At 48.1% G+C, this 26,562-nt stretch overlaps 2 protein-coding genes across 5 annotated transcripts in view; one reads left to right on the top strand and one right to left on the bottom strand.

The window, feature by feature from the left end:
- The window catches only part of TAF1D (TATA-box binding protein associated factor, RNA polymerase I subunit D), a 54,565-nt gene extending 37,073 nt beyond the window's left edge, over positions 1 to 17,492 (bottom strand). Inside the window, exons 1-3 of one of the 2 annotated variants that reach the window (XM_075336348.1) lie at positions 17,354 to 17,492; positions 10,892 to 11,074; positions 6,518 to 6,878 (exon numbers count right to left, since the gene is read on the bottom strand). In XM_075336348.1, the coding sequence (XP_075192463.1) occupies positions 6,518 to 6,878; positions 10,892 to 11,073 (543 nt within the window). In that variant the 5' untranslated portion in view covers position 11,074; positions 17,354 to 17,492. Of the gene's footprint in view, positions 1 to 6,517; positions 6,879 to 10,891; positions 11,075 to 15,139; positions 15,228 to 17,353 lie in introns of those variants that run through there. The other variant, XM_075336349.1, reaches the window with a different exon arrangement.
- C2H11orf54 (chromosome 2 C11orf54 homolog) overlaps positions 13,798 to 26,562 on the top strand; it is a 79,665-nt gene continuing 66,900 nt past the window's right edge. The window contains exon 1 of one of the 3 annotated variants that reach the window (XM_075336345.1): positions 13,798 to 13,963. In XM_075336345.1, the coding sequence (XP_075192460.1) occupies positions 13,892 to 13,963 (72 nt within the window). In that variant the 5' untranslated portion in view covers positions 13,798 to 13,891. Of the gene's footprint in view, positions 13,964 to 17,491; positions 17,568 to 26,562 lie in introns of those variants that run through there. The other 2 variants (XM_075336346.1, XM_075336347.1) reach the window with 2 other exon arrangements.

Genomic DNA, 26,562 nt, shown 5'->3' on the forward strand with positions numbered 1-26,562 from the left:
CCGGGACTCTCACGTCCTGGTATATTCAGACAATGTCACTACGGTGGCACATCTCCGCCATCAGGGCAGTACACGCTCGGGCGCCCTGAAATCAGTGTCCTCCCGAATCTTTCAATGGGCAGAACAATCTCTGCTCTCCCTTTCTGCGGTCCATCTGAAGGGCTCCCTCAATCTTCAGGCGGATTTCCTGAGTCGTCGGGATGTTCATCCGGGGGAATGGAGCCTGGATCAGGCGGTGTTCTGCTCTCTAGTGGCGAGGTGGGGTACACCAGAGGTGGACCTCTTTGCCTCGGCAGGGAATCGCAAGGTCGCCACATATTTCTCCCTGAACCCAAGGGACGAGGCGTTAGGGGTAGACGCTTTCTGCCACAGTTGGTCCTTTCGCCTCGCTTACGCGTTCCCCCCTCTTCCTCTTCTCGCACGGGCCCTGAGGAAGATCAGAGACGAGGGGGTCCCAACTATACTGGTGGCCCCTCTGTGGCCCCGGAGGAGTTGGTACAGCCTGGTCCTGACGCTAGGAATCGACGGCCCAATCCTCTTAGGTTCGGACCCAAGCTTACTGTCGCAGGGTCCGATTTTCCATCCGGCTCCTCAGAAACTCAACCTGGCTGCCTGGCTTCTGAGGCCCGGGCACTGAAGGCCCAAGGGCTTTCTGACAAAGTTGTGGCTACGCTGCAGAAGAACCGTAAACCTGTGACTAATAGTATATACAACAAAATCTGGAAGAGATTTTCCTCCTGGTGTGGTTCTCGGCCTCCTGACCCTCTTCGGCCTAATATTGCACAGATTCTGGACTTTCTCCAAAGTGGTTTAGACTTAGGTCTTAGGCCTAGCACCCTGAAAGTTCAGGTGTCAGCACTCAGTGCAGTCTTTGACACGGCTCTGGCAGATCATCGTTGGATCCGTCGGTTCTTTGTGTCCGCTAGTAGACTCTGTCCACGTCAGAGGGTCCTGACGCCTCGCTGGGATCTCAATGTGGTCCTTACAGGACTATCTCAGTCTCCGTTTGAACCTCTGTGCTCTTGTAACATTCGTTCCCTTTCTCACAAGACTGCTTTTCTTGTGGCTATTACATCTGCTCGCAGAGTCGGCGAACTTCAGGCTTTGTCCGTTAGGGAACCTTACCTGACCATCAGAGATGACAGCATTGTTTTTCAGCTGGACCCTTCCTTCCTTCCCAAGGTGGTTTCGGATTTTCACCGTTCGCAGTCCATCGTCTTGCCTTCCTTCTGTCAAAATCCTCGGACTCCGGGTGAGGAAGTGTTTCATTCTTTGGATGTCCGTCGGATAGTGTTGCACTACCTAGAAGTTACTGCTTCTTGGCGCCTTGATTCTAACCTGTTCATCCAGCCCTTTGGCCGCAATAAGGGCAAGAAGGTGGCTAAGAGTACAGTCGCCAACTGGATTGTGCGAGCAATTAGAGATGCCTACCTCGCTCAGCATCTCTCTCCGCCTACTGGATTCACGGCGCACTCCACCAGGGCTACCTCTGCCTCCTGGGCCGAACGGGCAGGGGCCTCCCCTGAGCAGATCTGCAAGGCGGCTACGTGGTCTTCGCTCCATACTTTCACGAAGCATTATCGTCTGGATCTGGATTCCAACAGGGATTTGGCCTTTGGCAGGAAAGTCCTGCAGGCTGTGGTCCCCCCCTAGGTATCAATTCTTTGGTATTCCTCCTATGCTGTCGTGGAAGGGACTAGAGAAATAAGAATTATTCTTACCGATAATTCGGTTTCTAGGACCTTCCACGACAGCAGGTAATTCCCTCCCCTATGTATTCATGTATTCCTGAATGTGTAGTACTTCTCATATGCTATGGATTCTTTGTAAGACACTGGCTGTGGGAGGTGGGAGGGTCCTTTTAAACCTCTTGAACTTCCTGTCCCAATTAGGGCGTGGAGAGACAACCTCCTATGCTGTCGTGGAAGGTCCTAGAAACCGAATTATCGGTAAGAATAATTCTTATTTTTTTTTTCTACTTCTCTTACGACATTGCACAAAACTCTTCACTCACCGATATCGCGCTACGACTCTATCCCAATGACGGAATTGAGAATCGCCTCCTTCAACGCCAAAGGTCTGAACACGCCAGAAAAACGGGCACAAATCCTGCAACATTTTCACCGACATAAGGTACAGATAGTGTGTCTCCAAGAAACACACTTTAAAAGGAAAATCATGCACCCACCATCAGACAAACACTACACCAGTTGGCACTTTGCCAACAACCCTAGTAACAAGTCCAAGGGAGTTTCCATAGCCATCCACAAATCCCTCCCTCACCAAATTCTTAGTTGTACGATAGACAAAGAGGCAAGGTACATCATTCTGTCTCTAAACATCGAGGGCCAAATATTAACTCTACTAAATGTGTACACCCCTAACCAAGATCAAGCCAATTTTATCTCACACCTGATGGACGTGTCGTCCCCCTTGATGCAGGGGTCGGTAATTTTATGCGCTGACCTCAACCTTACTCTGAACCCGACTTTAGACAACTCAAAGAAAAAAAAAAAAAAAAAAAAAAAAAAAAACCACACTTATCATACAAAGCCATTAAATATATCAAAAAAGCCCTCTTTAGTTTACAGTTATGTGACGTATGGAGACTACAACACCCTGAGGTCAGAGATTACACCTTTTACTCCACTCCGCACGATTCCTATAGTAGGATTGATTACATCATGGTCCAACACTCGGCTCTCCCTTGGATTTCCTCCACAGCAATTGGTAATATATTATGGTCCGACCACGCTCCAGTTTACTGCTCTCTAACAATCCCTTCTTTTCTAAAACGGTACGCCCATGGCGTTTGAATGAGAGCCTGCTGATAGACACAGAGTGTCTGGCGGACATACGGGAATCTATTGGACACTATCGCTGACCACGTTGCCGACACGACCACCCCAATCCTCAAATGGGAAGCACTGAAATGTGTGTTGAGAGGGGTTCTCATTAAACACGGATCTAGGCGGAAAAAAAACTAAAGCCCAAGGCCTGAACTCCGCCTTGCAAGCGGTCACTAAACTAGAATTATCCCACAAAAACGCGCTATCGACAGAAACACTAAGAAATCTCCTCAAAGCGAGACAAGAAGTGAAACATCTGTTAGACGAATCGTATAAGCGGTACCTCCAAATTGGGCGCAGCCGATTTTATGAATATGGCAACAAACCTGGAAGGATGCTTGCCAGAGCCCTCCGCTCTCAATGCACTCAGAATTTTATCCCCTGCATCAAGGGACTTAATGACTCCATGGTCCACACAACGGCGGAGATCTCTGACACGTTCCGTACATACTATGCAAATTTATACAATCTCCCCAAACCGACAAGCCCTCCACTCCCCATCATGTCACCTTTCAAGACCCCCAAACCAGAATTGATAGCTGAACTGGACACCCCTTTCGATCACTCTGAACTGTTAGCAGTAATAAAAAAAAAAAAAAAAAAAAAAAAAACTTACCAAATAACAAAAGCCCAGGACCAGATGGATTCACAGGAAAATTTTATAAAGCATTGGTAGATCTCTTGTCCCCTTTGAAGTTGGTCGCATTTAATTCCATCTGAGTCCTGCCCGTTCCCTGCCCAGTCCACGACCGCGTTTGTCACCGTAATCCCCAAGACAGGAAAAGACCCACATGTCTGCAAGAGCTACCGCCCAATTTCCCTCTTGAACACGGATCTAAAAATTTTTGCAAAATTAATAGCGAATAGACTGAATCCTCTGCTTCCCTCGCTGGTTCATCCCGATCAGGTGGGCTTTGTCCCAGGGAGAGAGGCACGGGACAACACACTAAAAACTATAGATATTATACATCATGCAAAAACACACAAAATACCGATGATGGTTCTATCCCTTGACGCCGAGAAGGCTTTCGATAGAATCTCATGGCCCTCCCTCGCAGACACCCTTACACATATTGGCTTAGGTCCCTCCCTCCTTACTAAAATTCTTTCACTATACCAATACCCAGTCGCTAACCTAAAAATTAATGGCTCATTATCAAACCCCTTTACCATCCATAATGGCACCCGGCAGGGCTGCCCACTATCTCCACTTCTCTACATATTAATCATGGAACATCTCCTGGCTGCCATTCGTAACCACCCTGAGATTAGAGGAATTAAATTAGCAGGCAAAGAATATAAATGTTCAGCGTTTGCTGACGATGAACTAATTTATATAACAAACCCCACGACCTCATTACCTCACCTGCTGGATTTGTTGGAGGGATTTGGTAGGTGGTCCAACTTTAAGATCAATATGGACAAATCCGAGGCCCTCAATGTAACTCTGCCTGACGAGATGGTGCATGACTTAAAGTCGCATTACCCATTTAGGTGGCCCACAGGCAATGTCATTACCTATCTGGGCATTCGTCTACCCTCGGATCTTTCCAGATTGTTCACATTGAACTTCCAGCCATTTCTCTCCAGATTGGAGAATAATCTAACCACTTGGGAACGGACAAGTTTCTCCTGGTTCGGGCGCATTAATATATTAAAAATGACTATCCTCCCCAGGTTGTTATACCTATTACACACGATTCCCACTTACATTCCGATGGCATTCTGGGAGGGAATTCGACGACAATTTAAGAACTTTGTATGGGCGTCAAAACATCCGAGGTTACGTTGGGAAACCCTAGTGCGTCCCAAGGAAGCTGGTGGGACGGGTTTACCGGATTGCCGTCGTTATTATTTTGCAGCAGCGCATGCCCAGGTACTGGACTTAATACATGGCTATTCGACGAAGTTATGGGTGCGTCTGGCAACTGATATATGTCCGTTTCCGGTCGGAACCCTGCCCTGGTTACGCCCATCCACAGTTCCAAAAAACCTGGAAACATCCTACACAAAACAGCTAATACGCTGAAGACTCTGAGCATCCCTTCACTGAAAAAAGGGCTGATAGATGGGAACGGCCCCTTGTTCCCCATTTCAGGTAACCCTTTGTTCAAACCGGGATGTACCGTCCCGACATTTTTAGGCTGTTCTAAATCCCGCCCTCTACGCTTTCACCAGGTAGCTCCTACCGGAACACTAATACCACTCAACGCGATCCTGGGAGAGACCCCCTCCACTCCGCGATATGACTATGAATATACCCAACTCCAGCACTTCTTTCCCTCAATCCCTGGGAAAGAATCACTGATTCGCCCACCATCACCGTTTGAAATGCTATGCCTCACAAACACGGTTATATCGCATACGACTTCAGTTGTGTACAAACTGCTCTCGGAAAAAGATTTGCTCTCCCTCCCCCCTTATTGTAAGGCCTGGGAGTCAGAACTAAATAAAACTTTCACGAAAACCCAATGGAATAAATGTTTTGCCATATCACACAAGTCAGTCATAGCTTCCAAGTCGCAAGAAACAAGTTATAAAATAATTTTGAGATGATATAGGGTCCCAATTACATTAAATAAATGGTTCCCAGGGGTCCCAGACACATGCTGGCGTTGCGGAGCGGAGCCGGGTTCGATGTCCCACATATGGTGGTCCTGCCCGACCCTGCGTGCCTTCTGAAATGGAGTTCTCAGGACGGTGTTGGAGGTAACAGGGATCTCAATACCGCAGTCCCCAGAAGCAATCCTGCTTTATATGTTCCCTATATCCACCTCTAAATATAAAAAAATCTCTGCTTAGACACCTATTGCAGGCTGCGAAAACTGTGATCCCCAGACACTGGAGATCCATGGACCCCCCGTCTCTGGAAGAGTGGTTTGTAGAGGTGGACCTGACACACCGTATGGAGTCCCTGGTAGCTTGCTCACAACAAGAAAGAGACACAATCGGCAAGACGTGGTTTCATTGGGAGGCGTTTTTGTCTTCCCCCTTATACCGTCAGATTTTGAAGTAAAGTGCAATGCCCTAATTTCCTCCTGTCTTCTTTTCTTTTTCTTTTCTCCTACTTTATAGTTCACTTCCCTCTATCCTTATCTCACAGGTTTTCGTTTTTCTCAATTATGGAAGAGAATCACCCGAGTTGAGGGGCTGAGGTTAGGAACGTATAGGAATTCATATCAGACCACCACAATCTTTCTGGTCTTCTCACCCTGACGATAAAATAGAGGTGCTATGGATATTGGCATAGCTTTATTTCGCGATTGATCACTTAGCTATCCTTGTTGTTGATTCCTGACCTAATGTTACAGAGTTTTGTGTAATATTACAGTTTATAAGTAAATTACTCTATTTTCTCAATGCTTCATTTTTCTGTATGTGAATGCCTTGAAAATCAATAAAAATCTATTGTTTAAAAAAAAAAAAAAAAAAAGAAAAAAAAAAAACTCCTTGGAGGACTAGGCAAGGCCTCGCATTGCATAGCTGCCAAATAATTTCATTTAATATTAATAGTGTCCCAGCAGAGAAAAGAACAAAAGCCGCTGCCCACAATGATTGCCGTTTCTCCTAATCCAGTCAATCTGTTGTGTCAACTTCATTTGGTGACATTTCTAATTTTTGCAAAGAGATTTATTTGCCTGAAAAGGAGTGTGGAGTCAAAGCCTTACCTCATATGAAAAATACTGCCTGTGTGATAGATGCTTTGATGGTGTAACAGGAAATGGAATTCCCTGATCAATCATGCGTCGTTTTCTCTCTTCCAATGGAATGGAATACCGGGATTTTCTTATGGTAGCTTTCGGCTTTCTTTCTTTGGCTGGCTTTTTTTTTTTTGCCTTTTTTATTTTTCTTTTCCTTTTTCTCCTATAGGGATTTTTCAAATACTCCTCAATTTCCTGGGCCAAGGTGAGTTTTCTTGATGACCAAGCCGAGACTGATGGTTCATCAGACGTAGAAGTCGAGGAAAGAACTATTGTTTGTTTTCTTCTAGCTCTAGTGGGGGTATAGCTGACCGCTTCCTGGAACAAACTATGATAAGGAAATTCAGCAGATAAGAAGAAGAAAAAAGAAAGTTCATTAACAAAATTGTAAAAAAGGACCAAAGTCATTTGTAAGAACGAAAAAAAGCGTGAAGGAATGTGGTTCAAGCCGACATCGAAGACATATGTGGAAAACAATGATGAACTTGTCAGTTATGGCAGGAGCAACAAACTATTGTGCATGCGGTGGGGAGGTCTAAACTCTTCACGGACAGCACTTTACAGAGGAAGTGTCCTCCAATACGCAGTAACAGGCATGGAAGAAGCACCGTGTAATAAGACTATATCACATATAGTATATTTCAAGCCTTTAGATTCCTTCACAGCAGAAGCAGCACACACTAGTTTGTAAGTCATACTGCCAGTTCAGTGGGAATCCACTTTTCAGAACTCCTATAAGATATGTGTGACGGGATATGCGACAGAGCAGTAATGGACGCCAGGCTGCGGAACAATCCAAAGAGCTTTATTGGAACCACACAGATAAAGCACCAAACATGAATATAAATCCTTAAAGTCTGCAAGGATGCCACAACAAGACAACAGATCTGGGGGAAGCCTCCCGGTATTACGACGCCAGGGAAAATATGGCAATGGTCCTTATATGCGTTCCTTGAGTCCAACAGGGTGCACAACAAAACACAATCCCACGTGGCCACTGAGCTCCAATCTGTAACAGTCCATACACAGGTACTGGGATGTAGCCTCAACTATAGATCAAAGTCCTTCTCCAGCCAAGATCCAACTAACTGACTAACATGGGTCTCATTCTCCTCTCCTGGGATCAGCCCCTTAGGCTATGTGCGCACTAGGCGTTTTTTTCACGCTGCGTTTTTATGTGCGTTTTTGTCTAAAAAACGCACCCGCGGCTAAAAAAACGCGGCAAAAACGCATGCGTTTTTGCCGCGATTTGGTGCGTTTTTTGCTGCGTTTTTGCTCACTGCGTTTTTAATCAGTGCACAATGCCATTAAAGATTGTTGATGAAAAAAAAAAAAAAAAAAAAGGTCTGATGTCATTTCCTTCTTCAAAATGTTCATTGTATGCAGGAGAGCAGACAGCTGCAGAACTAGTGTATGCAGGAGAGCAGACAGCAGCTGCAGAACTACAAGTCTCAGCATCCTCCATTCACTAGTGTATGCAGGAGAGCAGACAGCAGCTGCAGAACTACAAGTCTCAGCATCCTCCATTCACTAGTGTATGGAGGAGAGCAGACAGCAGCTGCAGAACTATAAGTCTCAGCATCCTCCATTCACTAGTGTATGCAGGAGAGCAGGCAGCAGCTGCAGAACTACAAGTCTCAGCATCCTCCATTCACTAGTGTATGCAGGAGAGCAGACAGCAGCTGCAGAACTACAAGTCTCAGCATCCTCCATTCACTAGTGTATGCAGGAGAGCAGACAGCAGCTGCAGAACTACAAGTCTCAGCATCCTCCATTCACTAGTGTATGGAGGAGAGCAGGCAGCAGCTGCAGAACTACAAGTCTCAGCATCCTCCATTCACTAGTGTATGCAGGAGAGCAGACAGCAGCTGCAGAACTACAAGTCTCAGCATCCTCCATTCACTAGTGTATGCAGGAGAGCAGACAGCAGCTGCAGAACTACAAGTCTCAGCATCCTCCATCCAGGACTGTATGCAGTTTTTTGCCCAAAAAGAAAAAAAAAAATGACGTAGGCTTCGCCATATTTTTGTATGCTAGCCGGGTACAGCAGGCAGGTACGGGCTGCCCCCAACCCCCAGCTGCCTATTTGTACCCGGCTGGGAACCAAAAATATAGAGAAGCCCTTTTTTTTTTAATTATTTCATGAAATCATTAAAAAAAAAAAATGACGTGGGCTTCGCCTAATTTTTGAGTCCAGCCGGGTACAACTAGGCAGCTGGGGATTGGAATCCACAGTGCAGGGTGCCCATGCTTTCTGGGCACCCCCGCTGTGAATTGCAGTCCCGCAGCCACCCCAGAAAATGGCGCTTTCATAGAAGCGCCATCTTCTGGCGCTGTATCCAACTCTTCTAGCTGCCCTGAAGCCGGGTGGCGAGCTAGGTAATAATGGGGTTAGGGCTAGCTGTATATTATCAGCTAGCCCTAAGCCCGAAATTCATGGTGTCACGCCAATATTAGACATGGCCACCATGAATTTCTAGTAATGATAAAAAAAAAACACAACACACAGAAAAATATTTTTATTAGAAATAAAACACAACACAATTAGTGACTCCATCTTTATTGAAATAAACCCCCCTCCGCAGTAATCCTGGGTCAGGGTCCCGCGCCGTCCAATCCGGATCCAATATCATCTGATCGGTTTGCTGGAAGGAAGGCAAAGCGATCAGATGATGTGTCAGGATCAAGTGCCTGAATCACATCACACATCAGCTGATTGTATAAAAGCCGATTATACAATCAGCTGATGCATCAGTGCAAAAAAAAATACTCACTTATGTGCTGTGGTGATTACCGGCAGCTCCTGGAGCGATCGATTGGACAGGAGTCTGATCCTATACGATCGCTGCCGGAGCTGCCGGTAATCAGCTGATGAAGTCCCCTGACGGCAGGATCAGCTGATAGCCGGCCGGGCGCGAAAAAGCCGGCGACACCGCGATCAGCTGATGCGTCAGGTGACTGCATCAGGTGATCAGCGCCAGGTCCTGCAAGCAAGGTCCTGCCGGCCGGGGAGACTGCACACAGCCAGAGCGGCGGGACCGGGAGGAGATGGGAGCGGGCATGGCACCGGGACCCTGCGGACAGGTGAGTATATGACATTTTTTTATTTTTCTAGTGTTCACTTTGGTTTTCGCCGCTGCCTCCACCTCCCGCCCAGACATGGCGCCGCACGGAGCTGACATGCACAGGACGGGAGGTGGAGGCAGCGGTGACGGTACCGGGAGGATTCATGCTTCTGTGTTTACCAACAGAAGGAATCCTCTTCCTGTACACGTCACTGTAGTACCCACCCCTTGCGTTTATAGCTGCGTTTTTAGTCATAGAAACGCGGCTATATGCGTTATTCATTGCGTTTTTAACATCTCATTGAATTCAATGAGTGAAAAACGCAGTGGAAAACGCAGAAATAATTGACATGCTGCGTTTTTGTGGTCACCACAAAAACGCAGCTAAAAAAAAACGCTGTGTGAGGACAGCACTTCTGAAAACCCATTGACATTGCTGGGGAAGCAATGTCACTGCGTTTTCAGCACAAAAACGCGGTAAAAAACGCCGCTAAAAACGCGGCAAAAACGCCTAGTGCGCACATAGCCTTAGGTGGGCAGAAGGGCACACCTCCCCTGGACATAAAAGGATTCTAGACATCCTGGCTCTAATCTCTCTACCAAGTTGTGGATTAAAGGAGCCCCATGCTGAGAAGAACAAACATGTACTGCTTCTCCCACCAGAAGCAGTACATGCAGGACAATAGCTACTCCAGGAGCCCGATTACAATATGGTACAGGCTGGGGGAATATAATGTTACAACCAAAGAACAAAGACAGCCAAGCAACCTATATGGCATAGAGTACATTAATTAAGGTCGGGGGTTGGGGAGGGACACCATCACACTATGTTAATATTGGTAATATTCATAGAGCCAAAAACCTGCAACATGTAGAACTTTTGGGTGTCTTATAAGGCTGTAGTATGAACTACGAGGAGTGGAGGTTGATGCATTGCTGCACTATTTAAGGGGACTCTTATCAGCACAGGATGAATGTTCACACCAAGTACAGGCCCTCTTGCATCATGGTGGGGCCAATCATATAAACTCCCACCTGCTGGTACTCCTCCCCCCCCCCCCCCCTGGACTTAGTGTGAATAGTCATCCTGTGCTGATAGAGTCCCTTTAACCTCTATGTTGTATTGCTGCACGCTTCCTCTGCAAAATAACACAAGAAAAAACAGGAGTGACAAATCTGTTGTACGGTGTCCTACTGTTTTCACAGTGATTAATAAATTCTTGTAAAACTGCTCATGCTCATTGACAAAGATGGGAAATTGCTCATATGGTCTTACCTGTCATCTCCACTGGAGCTGCCTGAGATGGAGAGGTTTTCACTTTCTGGTTTTTGTACTGAATTACCGTTAGTCGCCTGGATGTGAAAATGTTTCTCACTGCTTTCCCCCGAGAATCGATTTAGCTGACGTTCAGTAGCAGAGTGATCCATTTGGGAGGCTACCGAGGAGTCCATGATCATCCTGGAGAAGACAGAATGCAACATTATGCAAATTATTTGGGATTGTCCTTGTATCTGCAGGTGTAGCCATTACTGCACTATACTGTAACCATTAGGGGTATACTCGTGGCACGATTTTTTTTTTTTTTTTTTAAATAAAAGGAGGACTGGCCAGATGAAACAACCACTTTTATGCTGCCTCCTGAAGTACCTATAAAATAGTGCTAGTGACAGTGCCCTCATATCATCACATGTCTGAACGCTAGGTACAGGCTCACCATCAGAGGGTAAACTAAGGCCCAACTACTGTGTACTGGGCTGCAGTAATGTGGGGATGAACCTGTAGTCTGCCGCTGGATCGAGTGAGTCTCGTGCACATACACATGGTGATAGTGGGATTAGCGTGTCATGGGCACTTTTATTGTATAGCAATGCATGTACTATAGTATGTGTAGACAAAAAAAAAAAAAAAATCCACATTTCTGTAGTTACAGTGCCTTGCGAAAGTATTCGGCCCTCTTGAATTTTTCAACTTTTTCACACATTTCAGGCTTCAAACAAAGATAAAAATTTTAATGTTATGGTGAAGAATCAACAACAAGTGGGACACAATTTTGAAGGTGAACGAAATTTAATGCTTATTTTAAAGTTTTATAAGAAATAATAAACTGAAAATTGGGGCATGCAATATTATTCGTCCCCTTTACTTTCAGTGCAGCAAACTCACTCCAGAAGTTCATTGAGGATCTCTGAATGATCCAATGTTGTCCTAAATGACTGATGATGATAAATATAAGCCACCTGTGTGTAATCAAGTCTCCGTATAAATGCAGCTGCTCTGTGATGCTCTCGGTGCTTTAAACAGAGCACTGAGACTATCATGAAGACAAAGGAACACAACAGGCAGGTCCATGATACTGTTGTGGAGAAGTTTAAAGCCGGATTTGGTTACAAGAAGATTTCCAAAACTTTAAACATCCCAAGAAGCACTGTGCAAGCGATCATATTGAAATGGAAGGAGTATCATAACACTGCAAATCTACCAAGACCCGGCCGTCCATCCAAACTCATCTCAAACAAGGAGAAGACTGATCAGACATGCAGCCAAGAGCCCATGATCACTCTGGATGAACTGCAGAGATCTACAGCTAAGGTGGGAGAGTCTGGCACAACAGTCGTACACTGCACAAATCTGGCCTTTATGGAAGAGTGGCAAGAAGAAAGCCATTTCTCAAAGATATCTATAAAAAGTGTCATTTAAAGTTTGCCACAAGCCACCTTGGAGGCAAAGGTGCTCTGGCTAGATGAAACCAAAATCGAACTATTTAGGCACAATGCCAAACGATATGCAACACAGCTCATCACCCTGAGCACACCATCTCCACTGTCAAACATGGTGGTGGCAGCATCATGGTTTGGGCCTGCTTTTCTTCAGCAAGGACAGGGAAGATGGTTAAAATTGATGGATGGAGCTAAATACAGGACCATTCTTGAAGAAAACCTGTTGGAGTCTGCAAAAGACCTGAGACTGGGACGGAGATTTGTCTTTCAACAAGACAATGATCCAAAACATAAAGCAAAATCTACAATGGAATGGTTCACAAATAAACGTATCCGGGTGTTAGAATGGCCAAGTCAAAGTCCAGACCTGAATCCAATCGAGAATCTGTGGAAAGAGCTGAAAACTGCTGTTCACAAACGCTCTCCATCCAACCTCACTGAGCTCCACCTGTTTGCAAAGGAAGAATGGGCAAGAATTTCAGTCTCTTGATGTGCAAAACTGATAGATACATACCACAAGCGACTTGCAGCTGTAATCGCAGCAAAAGGTGGCGCTACAAAGTATTAACTTAAAAGGAATAATAATATTGCACGCCCCACTTTTCTGTTATTTATTTTTTACAAAAATTTAAAAATATGCAATAAATTTCATTCAACTTCACAATTGTGTCCCACTTGTTGATTCTTCACCATAACATTAACATTTTTATCTTTATGTTTGAAGCCTGAAATGTGGAAAAAGGTTGAAAAATTCAAGAGACGAATACTTTCGCAAGGCACTGTAGTTATAGCAATTAGCATTTGTTGTAACCACTTTCCTTCTCCAGCTTGCCCGTATTACATTACTTGCTGCTTAATGCAGTCCGGACAGCCAAGCTCATTCTTGGCTCAGTCATCAGTCTTTCCTGGGTTCTTCCGAAATGTTAACGGACTGCGCTATTCTCCATAGACTTGTATTGACGACGCACTGTGACGCAAGTTTCTGTTTTGTATCCACTGGCCAACCCCGAGTCGTTATTTTGGAATCCGCCAAGGTGTCTAATGATTGTCTATGGTGGCGGATTCTGTCACGTTCTACTGAGCATGCTCAGCATGCCCAGCAGAACGATCTAAATCGTTACAAATCAGTCCTGGTCTCTCTCTCTCTCTCTGTCGGTCTCAGTGATACAAATAGGAGTGTGTGATTGGATTAGAATAGGTAGCCAGTCTTCAGAATAGGTTATTATGGAGGTCATGATGTCCATATGCTACCATCTTAGAGTGTTATGCCTGAACATGAGTAGTTAACTTGGTGAAAACAACATACCAGTGAACTTTGAGATGTTAGACAATAGCAAACAAACAAACTTTGGGTTGTTATATTAGTAAACCTTGAAGCATTGTGCAGTGGCTAATCATAAAACTTAAGTAAAACTTTAACTTTGTAAGAAACTAATGAGCTACCTAAAACATATTGCACAGCTGTGATTGAGGAGGATGCGAGAGCTGTGTATAAAAAAGGGGACCCTGTTCAGCGAGTGAGGGACGTTCCAGAGTTAGTGGACACACTTCTTCTGTGATGGTGATACCAGAGTATTTCCTTCTCGCTGACCGTGGTCCCTCCAGTGGGGAAGGGATGCTACAATACTTGGTAATGTATTAATGCTTTATTTCTCTATATACTATGATTTATATTGACTGTATGATTTACATTAATTGAATCAATATTGTTTCTGTCATTCCATAATTGAACATTATCCTGATGCTATCTTAATAAATTGTTACATTGTTTTGCCATAAAACTGTATTCAGTGTGCCTAATTTGTATGTTAGTGAGCGCTACGTAAGTAAGCCCTGTTACTTTGACGTGGTAAGACACTCTCCCTCTCACCCCCTCTCTCATACTCACAGATCATGGGCGCGGCGCTGCATAGCTGTCACACTGCTCTGGTGGCTTCTCTTTTGAAAATGCCGGCCGCTCATTATTCCATCTCTTATTCCCCGCTTCCCCCGCCCACCGACACTTATGATTGGTTGAAGTCAGACGCGCCCCCACGCTGAGTGATAGCTGTTTTACTGCAACCAATCACAGCCGCCGGTTGGCAGGTCTATATCGTGCAGTACAATAAATAAAATTAAAAAAATGGCGTGCGGTCCCCACCCAATTTTGATATCAGCCAAGATAAAGCCACACGGCTGAAGGCTGGTATTCTCAGGATGGGTAGCCCCACGTTATGGGGAGCCCCCCAGCCTAAAAATATCAGCCAGCAGCTGCCCGGAATTGCCGCATCCATTAGTTGCGACAGTCCCGGAACTCTACCCGGCTCATCCCAAATTGCCCCGGTGCGGTGGCAATCGGGGTAATAAGGAGTTAAGGCAGCCCATAGCTGCCACTAAGTCCTAGGTTGATCATGACAGGCGTCTATGAGACACCACATCAGACAAAAATCACACCCTCTTTCATCACTTTATTAAACCTCCAAATACCCCTCCAGGACTTGTGTAATCCACAGAGGTCCCACGACACTTTCAGCTCTGCTACATGAAGCTGACAGGAGCGGCCACAAACCATGACCGCTCTCTGTCAGCTCCATGCAGCAACTAAAGTGAATCGCGCTGTCAGTGGGGATGTCACTGAGGTAGTGCCAGTGTGTGCAGTGATGATGGGGGCGGTAGTGCCGGGGTGCGTGCGGGGATAATGGGGGCGGTAGTGCCGGGGTGCGTGCGGGGATGATGGGGGTGCGTGTCGGTGGGCTCATATGCTTTTGGTTCATGAGGAGGGGCACCCTTCTCCATGAGTCTGGAGCATTTGATGAGTGGAAAGTACCTCCATGCGCTGGGCCAGAAATCTTACTACTGCCGTATCCTGGAGTGAGATTTCTAGAGTATAGAACGCCACACCTAGTCATGAATTAGAGGAGCTGCATCGTCAGCCCCGGCATGCACCCGTCCAAGCTTAGCCCATTTTGGCGCAGAATCTGTAGTGAAAATAACAAAAGAAGCAAAAACATGAGGCAACTCCTGAGTTGTGTCAAAATGTTGTGAATGCAAAGCTTTTACGCCACTTTTTTGGTTTAAAAGCTATAAATCAGGGCCTGTGTCTGAATGCTGGGAAAAGAAAGAAAGAAAAAAAAAAACTAGAACGTCTCAGATGTATGCAGCCTAAAATAGGAGATGGTACTCACCCTTCTCCATCACATGCAGATTATCAACCACTGCTCCAGTTTACTTGCAGCAATGTCACAGCAACAGCTCACCTAACCGCTGCAGTCAATCACTGACAGCAGCTCTGCTGATGCAGACTGCTAGATCGCTTCAGCCAAAACACAAACGTCTTTATTGATCATGAGCGTTTCATGCCGGTCTTGATGAGATGACGTGCTGAATTCACAGGCGACTCATTAAGGGCACATGCCTCTTGAGTCAAGCACATCTGAAAATTGGCATGGGACTGGAGTAAGATTGGTAGCTTAAAAAGGAACCCGTCGCCAGATTTGGTGACTATAAGCTGCGGCAACCACTAATTGGCTCTTATATACAGCATAAGAAACCAGGCCGCTGTGTAGAACGTAAAAATCATTTTATAATACTGACCGAAATGGTCGGTATGGTACAGAGGAGTCTGTTAGCCATCTTTGTCGTGCTTCAGAAGTGAATACACAGAGGGTTGCCATACAGGAGGTAACTGTCGTTACAGACAGTAAATCATAGATGGCAGCCCCCCCCCCAGTGTCCTACGTCATGCACACAGGCCGGCATTGAGGGTGTGCGTGCATGTGGCAGAGCATTGTGGGTGGGTGTGCGTGCACGTGTGGCAGAGCATTGTGTGCGTGCACGTGTGGCAGAGCATTGTGTGCGTGCACGTGTGGCAGAGCATTGTGTGCGTGCACGTGTGGCAGAGCATTGTGTGCGTGCACGTGTGGCAGAGCATTGTGTGCGTGCACGTGTGGCAGAGCATTGTGTGCGTGCACGTGTGGCAGAGCATTGTGTGCGTGCACGTGTGGCAGAGCATTGTGTGCGTGCACGTGGCTCTGTCACATGAGCAGCAGAGGGCCCAGGAGCTATCAGCCAGGGCGGCAGCGGAAAGCCATGGAGCTAACGGCCGGGGGCAGCGGAGGAAGAGAGCCCAGGAGCTAACGGCCGGGGGCATCGGAGGAAGAGAGCCCAGGAACTAACGGCCGGGGGCATCGGAGGAAGAGAGCCCAGGAGCTAACGGCCGGGGGCATCGGAGGAAGAGAGCCCAGGAGCTAACGGCCGGGGGCATCAGAGGAAGAGAGCCCAGGAGCTAACGGCCGGGGGCATCGGAGGAAGAGAGCCCAGGAGCTAACGGCCGGGGGCATCGGAGGAAGAGAGCCCAGGAGCTAACGGCCGGGGGCAGCGGAGGAAGAGAGCCCAGGAGCTAACGGCCGGGGGCATCGGAGGAAGAGAGCCCAGGAGCTAACGGCCGGGGGCAGCGGAGAGCCTGGAAGCTAACAGCTAATGAACAAAGGGGCATCAGCTTCCATCACAGGACAGATGATATGGTTCACACCCATCTTTTGGGGATATCATTCCTTTGTTGTGTTTATAAACAGATACAGAATTCATTCGGGAAATGCCTCAGCTACAGAATGGATAACAGAACGAGCAGCAACAAAGCCACTTTCTGTCTCTTAACCTGGAATAAAACCATAACAAAATCCCAAAAAGCCAGTGTGATCAGTCAGGGCCGTCACCCAGCTCGGGGGACCATAGCACACGGGTCGGGGGGGTCTGGTAATGGATGCCTAGAATGGGAGTTGTCCGGAGGTGTATGAGCTGGTCACATCCTAGTTTTCTGCCCTAAGCCCAATTACAGGGAAAAGCGCCGGTAGGGGGCGGAACCCGCCGATACCATTTGTAGGATGGGACGCTCTGCCCAGCAGTCCCAGAACCATGTCTCTACACAGTGAATAAGCATCAGCCGCTCGCCGGCACAACCACTATACTCAGCACACGGCTGCCCACTGCCATGTACGCAGCACATTAGCCCTACCAGTCCCAAACGCCGACTCTAATTCACCTTCTGGTTCCCACGCAGGAGACATTTTCTTATAGCCAGAGAAGCGGTTTTCAGCTGGTGGAAGGCTTCAGAAATATGGCGCGCGGTCACAGGCGCACGGCTTCCTTCCGGGTGCAGCACCTACTGATGTCAGGCACGTGATCGGGTGTGGGCGGGGCTTAGTGTGCGTCAGAAGAGTCGGGAGGTGGTCAGGTGTTGCTATTCTTACCGTGGGGTGAGTGAGTGCAGCGGAGGACCCTGGTCATAGTCTCTGTATGTGGCAGATATGCGCATCCATATTGTCAAGGTTGAGCCTAGAATGTACGGGCTCCTGCCCGGTTAGTGGGCGTGACCAGCTTGGGGGCGTGGCTGTTTCATTCTGTACATTATAATCATACAAGGGGGGCTTCGCACCCTCCTCATTTGGGGGTCTTAACCCCAGACCCCCGCTATTATTATAATTAACTCTATGCCCACGTGGACTTAGAGAAAGAATGTTCATTCCCTCTGGAAACATCAGGCTGCATTTTGAACATGACCAGTTACGTCACACCGAGCAGGAGCCCGTACACTCTAGCATCTACCATATTGTCAGGTCTATGCGGGCAGCCAGAGCCCAGCCACTGCCCTTCACACATGGACAGTCATGCTCTTGCTGACTGCAGCAGGTTATTTTTTTTACAGGCTATAAGGCCCTGTTCAGACGTCCGTGTTTAATTAGATACAAGCCACATGCATCGGCATGGTCGTAAGTGTGACATCTGTGTTTGCATACGTGTGATACGTACCGGAGAAAACACGGGTCTCTGAAATAAAAAGATACTCTATATTTACCTGTATCCAGCGCGATGCTGAAGTTAGTTTCTTATCCGTCCAGTTCCTTATTCGGCAATTTAGTATTTTCAGGTTTTTTTTACAGGTTTAACAACAAACATAACACATTGCAACAATAATAAAATACAATGCACTGATCTGCCCTAATATAAATACACTTAAAATCAGCTGCAAAAATGATAAAACTGGCAAAAAAAATGGGCAAAGTGGGCACCGAAGTGTTAGTGAAAGGGTTAAATTGCTTTGGGCCACTGATCTAACAGCACAATTACATACCTAGTGATGCTCCACATCAAATTCAGATCACTCCAGCCTGGCCCAAACAGGTTATGGGCATCAGAACTGGCATCAAAGTGGGCAAATGGCCAGTTTTCACAGATTTGAATAAGTAACTGGTGATTTTGAGGGGTTAAATAGCTTTGGGCCACTGATCTCACACCACATTTACATACCTACTAATGCCCCACATCAAATGTTGCAGTCTCAGGAGGAGGGCAGAGCTGTGCACACCCCCGCTGCAGTCTCAGGAGGAGTGCAGAGCTGTGCACTCCCCGGCTGCAGTCTCAGGAGGAGGGCAGAGCTGTGCACGCCCCGGCTGAAGTCTCAGGAGGAGGACAGAGCTGTGCACTCCCCGGCTGCAGTCTCAGGAGGAGGGCAGAGCTGTGCACACCCCCGCTGCAGTCTCAGGAGGAGGGCAGAGCTGTGCACTCCCCGGCTGCAGTCTCAGGAGGAGGGCAGAGCTGTGCACGCCCCGGCTGAAGTCTCAGGAGGAGGACAGAGCTGTGCACTCCCCGGCTGCAGTCTCAGGAGGAGGGCAGAGCTGTACACTCCCTGGCTGCAGTCTCAGGAGGAGGGCAGAGCTGTGCACGCCCCCGCTGCAGTCTCAGGAGGAGGGCAGAGCTGTGCACACCCCCGCTGCAGTCTCAGGAGGAGGGCAGAGCTGTACACTCCCTGGCTGCAGTCTCAGGAGGAGGGCAGAGCTGTGCACGCCCCGGCTGCAGTCTCAGGAGGAGGGCAGAGCTGTGCACTCCCCGGCTGCAGTCTCAGGAGGAGGGCTGAGCTGTGCACTCCCCGGCTGCAGTCTCAGGAGGAGGGCTGAGCTGTGCACGCCCACGCTGCAGTCTCAGGAGGAGGACAGAGCTGTGCACGCCCCCGGTGCAGTCTCAGGAGGAGGGCAGAGCTGTGCTGTGCACGATCCTCGCCAGCATGTGTTAGATTGCACTGTAAAGGCCACTTTACACGCAACGACATCGCTAACGAGATGTCGTTGGGGTCACGGAATTCGTGACGCACATCCGGCCTCGTTAGTGATGTCGTTGCGTGTGAAACGCAGGAACGACCGTTAACGATCAAAAATACCTTATCGTTGATCGTTGACACGTCGTTCTAATCTCAAATATCGTTGCTGCTGTAGGTACGATGTTGTTCGTCGTTCCTGCGGCAGCACACATCGCTATGTGTGACACCGCAGGAACGAGGAACAACATCGTACCTGCGGCAGCCGGCAATGAGGAAGGAAGGAGGTGGGCGGGATGTTACGGCCGCTCATCTCCGCCCCTCCGGTTCTATTGGGCGGACGCTGCTGTGACGCCGCACAAACCGCCCCCTTAGAAAGGAGGCAATTCGCCGGCCACAGCGACGTCGCTAGGCAGGTAAGTATAGTATGACGGGTCCTAGCGATGTGCGCCACGGGCAGCGATTTGCCCATGACGCACAACCGACGGGGGCGGGTGCTTTCACCAGCAACATCGCTAGCGATGTCGCTGTGTGTAAAGTGGCCTTTAGAGTTTGACAGCACAACCTAAGGAAATAACTGCTGCTAAGAAGATCAGCAGACGTGTGGGGAATGTGGTGGGCTCACCGCATGAGACCGCATTAAAAGGACAGACACAGCCGACGACTTATATATACGTCCTTGGACGTGAAAGGGTTAAAGCAGTTATCTAAAATGCAAGTCTACAGTTACACTGACTGCAGACTTGTTAATCCTCACATTGCGCACACTATGTGCTGTGAGTATTCTCCGGTGTCTGAGCTTAGAACGGTGGTCACATGGCCACAAGCAGGACCCAGGACTGAAATTCTGCCCTAGCATTTTTAAAAACACAGCCTTACTGTAGCATACAGTGAAAATGGTGTGCGCTGCAGACCTGTTCATATAAACAGCCACTGAATTATGGCTTATTTAGATGATCCATTTATCGTGTAATGAGTATTCTTAAGAAGACACCATCCTGACTATTGGCCCATCTAAACAGGTCAGTGATCATCTGATGTAGGAGGAAGATAATTCATCAAGTGCAATGATTTTAGCAGACTTAAAAAAAATAATCTCTCTTGGTAGAACCTTGTTCCTGATAAACAGGACATGTGCTCTCGAGGACATGACATTCTATTTGTACAGAATGATTATAGCAATCGTTATGTGCACATACGTGTGGTCCTCCTGTGTAAATAGGCCAGTAAAGGTCTACCAATTGACTGGTGGTCATTTTATATATCATAACGGTGTGAGACTGCAGCCGGGGACTGCACAGCTCTGCCCTCCTCCTGAGACTGCAGTCGGGGCGTGCACAGCTCTGCCCTCCTCCTGAGACTGCAGTCGGGGCGTGCACAGCTCTGCCCTCCTCCTGAGACTGCAGTCGGGGCGTGCACAGCTCTGCCCTCCTCCTGAGACTGCAGTCGGGGCGTGCACAGCTCTGCCCTCCTCCTGAGACTGCAGTCGGGGCGTGCACAGCTCTGCCCTCCTCCTGAGACTGCAGCCGGGGCGTGCACAGCTCTGTCCTCCTCCTGAGACTGCAGCCGGGACGTGCACAGCTCTGTCCTCCTCCTGAGACTTCAGCCGGGGCGTGCACAGCTCTGCCCTCCTCCTGAGACTTCAGCCGGGGCGTGCACAGCTCTGCCCTCCTCCTGAGACTTCAGCCGGGGCGTGCACAGCTCTGTCCTCCTCCTGAGACTTCAGCCGGGGCGTGCACAGCTCTGCCCTCCTCCTGAGACTTCAGCCGGGGCGTGCACAGCTCTGCCCTCCTCCTGAGACTTCAGCCGGGGCGTGCACAGCTCTGCCCTCCTCCTGAGACTTCAGCCGGGGCGTGCACAGGTCTGCCCTCCTCCTGAGACTTCAGCCGGGGCGTGCACAGCTCTGTCCTCCTCCTGAGACTTCAGCCGGGGCGTGCACAGCTCTGCCCTCCTCCTGAGACTTCAGCCGGGGCGTGCACAGCTCTGCCCTCCTCCTGAGACTTCAGCCGGGGCGTGCACAGCTCTGCCCTCCTCCTGAGACTTCAGCCGGGGCGTGCACAGCTCTGCCCTCCTCCTGAGACTTCAGCCGGGGCGTGCACAGCTCTGCCCTCCTCCTGAGACTGCAGCCGGGGCGTGCACAGCTCTGCCCACCTCCTGAGACTGTAGCCAGGGCAGGATGGGAGACATTACTGGTAGAGGTCTAGGATGAGGGAGATTGCTGGAAAAGGCAGAAGATGAGAAGCATTATTACCATAAAGGGCCCTGGATGGAAGACATTTTACAAGTAAGGAGCCCAGGATGGGTGAAATGCATACAGGATGGAGAACACTACATTCTGGGAGGATGGATACACATACAGTATCTGTATAGAATTTAGAATGCTAAAAGTGCCCATACATCTGACCAACATGCAGGTGGGGGCCCAGACCCAGACTTTGCACCAGGGCCCATCGGAATCTTGTCACGCTACTGGTTCTGAGCTTTGTTGTATAAAGTCGTCCATGCTGCTGCTGTTTTTGAACATATGTTACAGAGAAGGAATCCTCTGTTTTATGGTAGACATTATAGCAGCTAGTCTCCACAAACTATCTGAAACAACTGCAAATTAGCATAGAGCCACTGGACACTTTTTTGCACTGTGAAAAAAATATTACAGGTTCCTTGATTTTATTTTGAAGGTGTAGAATCTTAGTTACTTTGACTGTAATTATCATCATTTTACAGTGAATGCAGCTGATGTCTTCATATCAGAATTATGGGGCTGTAGATATGTACCGTTGGACTTTATAATAATTTTTATTTTCCAATGTGTCTTTAAAAATATTGTATGTGCGTGATATTTTGATAAGCTGTCCACAAAAAATAATTACTTACCAGTAATTGGATTTTCCAGACTCAACAGCATTGAGGGCTCCGCCACACATCCGTGAAAACCACGTCCGTGTAAAACGGGCCGTTTTTCGGGTCCGTTTTCCGTTTTTTATGTCCGTTTTTATGGTATGTGTGGCCTGCGTGTGTATCCCGTATGCTAGCCGTATGTGCGTGTGGAATGTCCGTGTGTGCGTGAGTGAAATAACTGACATGTGTATGTGTTGTCCGTGTGAAATGTACGTGTGTGATGCAAAATGTCGTTACTACATGTCGGAAGACAGAGTAGCGGGATGAGAATGAACTCGGGTGAACTTCACCCGACTTCATTGTCATGCCGCGGCTCTGTCTTTGTGCCGTGTACTGATTAGCGGTCACCTGTGAAGGATTCACCGGTGACCGGTAATCCCCCGAGTGACTGAAGTGTCCCCCCCTCTCTCATACTCACCGATCCCCGATCCCCGGCGCTGCACGGCGTTCACACTGCTCCGGCTGCTTTTTCTAATTTGAAAAAGCCGGCCGCCCATTAATCAATCTCGTATTCCCTGCTTTACCCGCCCACCGGCGGCTGTGATTGGTTGCAGTGAGACACGCCCACCATGCTGAGTGACAGGTGTCACACTGCACCCAATCACAGCAGCCGGTGGGCGTGTCTATACTGTGCAGTAAAATAAATAAATAAATAATTAAAAAAAACGGCGTGCGGTCCCCCCCCATTTTAATACCAGCCAGATAAAGCCATACGGCTGAAGGCTGGTATTCTCAGGATGGGGAGCTCCACGTTATGGGGGGCCCCCCACCCTAACAATATCAGTCAGCAGCCGCCCAGAATTGCCGCATACATTATATGCGACAGTTCTGGGACTGTACCCGGCTCTTCCCGATTTACCCTGGTGCGTTGGCAAATCGGGGTAATAAGGAGTTATTGGCAGCCCATAGCTGCCAATAAGTCCTAGATTAATCATGTCAGGCGTCTATGAGACACCCTCCATGATTAATCTGTAAGTTACAGTAAAAAAACACACACACATGAAAAAATCCTTTATTAGAAATAAAAAACACAAACACATTCCCTCATCACCAATTTATTAACCCCGACAAACCCTCCATGTCCGGCGTACTCCACGGTCCTCCAGCGTCGCGTCCAGCTCTGCTGCATGCAGGTGACAGGAGCAGCAGAAGACACAGCCGCTCCGGTCACCTCCACGCAGCTAATGAGATGAGTAGCGCGATCAGCTGCTGTCAGTCAGGTAACTCGCGGCCACCGCTGGATCCAGCGGTGGCCGCGGGTAACCTCAGTGACAGCAGCTGATCGCGCTACTCATCTCATTAGCTGCGTGGAGGTGACCGGAGCGGCTGTGTCTTCTGCTGCTCCTGTCACCTGCATGCAGCAGAGCTGGACGCGACGCTGGAGGACCGTGGAGTACGCCGGACATGGAGGGTTTGTCGGGGTTAATAAATTGGTGATGAGGGAATGTGTTTGTGTTTTTTATTTCTAATAAAGGATTTTTTCATGTGTGTGTGTTTTTTTACTGTAACTTACAGATTAATCATGGAGGGTGTCTCATAGACGCCTGACATGATTAATCTAGGACTTATTGGCAGCTATGGGCTGCCAATAACTCCTTATTACCCCGATTTGCCAACGCACCAGGGTAAATCGGGAAGAGCCGGGTACAGCCCCAGAACTGTCGCATATAATGTATGCGGCAATTCTGGGCGGCTGCTGACTGATATTGTTAGGGTGGGGGGCCCCCCATAACGTGGAGCTCCCCATCCTGAGAATACCAGCCTTCAGCCGTATGGCTTTATCTGGCTGGTATTAAAATGGGGGGGGGACCGCACGCCGGTTTTTTTAATTATTTATTTATTTATTTTACTGCACAGTATAGACACGCCCACCGGCTGCTGTGATTGGGTGCAGTGTGACACCTGTCACTCAGCATGGTGGGCGTGTCTCACTGCAACCAATCACAGCCGCCGGTGGGCGGGTAAAGCAGGGAATACGAGATTGATTAATGGGCGGCCGGCTTTTTCAAAAGAGGAAAAGCCGCCGGAGTTTTTATAACAGCAGAACAGCGCCGTGCCGGAGATCGGGGAATGGTGAGTATGAGAGAGGGGGGAACTGACCGACAGACAGCTAGAGGGACAGACAGACATAGAGACCGACCGACGGACTGAGGGAGAGAACGAAACATAAAAAGAAAAAAGACTGACATGACATGAAAAAAGCACAAAACATACAGGGAACAAACAGAGATGCGTCCGTGTCACTCGGACGTGCGCACAGACCCATTGACTTTCATTGGGTCCGTGCTGCGTGTTGCGTGAATAAAACGGACATGCTGGCGTGAGACACGGCCCACAAAACGCATCACGGAGACGGACAAACGGACATAACCAAAAACGCAAGTGTAACCGCTGAGATATAGTAACATTGGTGCACGTTTGGCCGTGTCTCCAGTATACACGGAAACGGACCAAACACGCACGTTTTTCACGGATGTGTGGCGGAAGCCTGCGAGAGAGCATCTGCCCCCAAGGACAGGCAACCTACTGCTTTAGAAGGGGGAGTCTCTATGCTTCAGTGGGTTAGAGCATGAGATACTCTGTTTAGTCAGTAAGACACATAAATATATACATGTTGTAGCAACATAAAAATACCCTCATATATATTATTACTACATACAAACATATTTACATAATCTCTCTATACAGCCACTTTTTTCCTTTTTTTTTGTTTGTGCAAACCCCACCACCCCCTATCCCCCCATTCCCCCATGAATCAAGCAGTGTAATGTACACAAGTGGAAGGTGAAGACCTAAGGCTGCGCTGTGGACTTCAAGAGTATTTAACTTAAGATCTTTTTCTAGCCCTATCTATAGGAATTCCAAAATGACTGATCAGGGAACTGGATTATTTACAAGAGGATTTAAGGGTACTTTCACACTTGCGTGGTTTTCCTTCCGTTACAATCCGCCCTTTTGGAAAACAGCGGAATCCGTTAATGGATTCCGCTGTTTCCCATAGACTTGTATGGATGACGGACTGTGCCAAAAGGACCTGCGTTGCTTCTGCTGGGCAACGCTCCGTTGCTTCCACCCAGCGGGAGGAACGCAGCATGTAAAGTTTTTTTGAGCAGCGGAATCCTCAGGATTTCACTGCGCATGCTCTTCTTTTTTTTTTTTTTTTTTTTAATCACAAACTTTATTTTGTCTCTCGGTGGCCGAACGTTCAGCTGAGCGCCCGCCCGCCGGCATGCCTGGCCGCCGGCAAGTGACAGTGCTCAGCTGAGCGCCCGCCCGCCGGCATGCCCGGCCGCCGGCAAGTAACAGTGCTCAGCTGAACGCCCGCCGGCATGCCCGGCTGCCGGCAAGTGACAGTGCTCAGCTGAGCGCCCGCCCGCCAGCATGCCCGCCCGCCAGCAAGTGATAGCGCTCAGCTGAGCAACCGGCCGCCGGCTATTGAGAGCGATCAGCTGATCGTTCACAATAGTCTGCTGCCGGTAAAACTGTATAAAGAAGAAAAAAAAAATTAAAAGCTTTCCGTTGTTTTGTACGATCCGTAGCATCCGGTGTGCCACTATATGCAATGCATTCGTTGCATCCGTCACACAACGCAATGCTACGGAAGCCGTACAACGCAAATGTGAAACTAGCCTTTCTCTGAAAAATCTAACAATTTCCTCTACACCCTAGAGTAAATGTTAGCAGTTATTTTCTTCCTAGAATCCATCGGAGTGGAGATGAGATTCTCTGAAAATCCCCTGGTTGCTAAGAGCTGCAGCTCAAAAGCCATGCCATTAGATGCAGGTTCCTTAGATTGGGATGCAGGAGTGGACCCTGTGATAGGTTTGGGATCTCTTGAAGGACTCATGGGTTTCCTATTGCCATCAGGCATAGTCATGTGAACTAAGTCTTTCTGGAGCAAAAGAGCACAATTAAAACTACTTCCACTTTGTCCCTCTGAATCTTTCTCAAAACATTTGGAATTAAAGAAATCTGAGGGAAGACAGACTGATTCAATGGGTCATTCTTGGAGAAGCGCATCCACCCCCTGGGGAAAGTCTTACGTTTATAGGAAAAAAAGTTCTGACTTTTTTTGTTTGAATAATTTGCAAACAAGTCTATTAATGGAACCCCACCCCATCTGTGGTACTTTCTCTGAATATTACGGGGTTAGGCGACCATTCATCCTGGTTTATCCCTTTGATAGCTGAGGTGATCTGCTTCTAGTTTTTCCTTCTTCCTTGGGTAGTTTGCCGACAGTGTCTGAAAATTCCCATTGGCTG

This window comes from Anomaloglossus baeobatrachus, chromosome 2, assembly GCF_048569485.1.
Source record: "Anomaloglossus baeobatrachus isolate aAnoBae1 chromosome 2, aAnoBae1.hap1, whole genome shotgun sequence".
In the NCBI taxonomy this organism is placed as follows: domain Eukaryota; kingdom Metazoa; phylum Chordata; class Amphibia; order Anura; family Aromobatidae; genus Anomaloglossus; species Anomaloglossus baeobatrachus.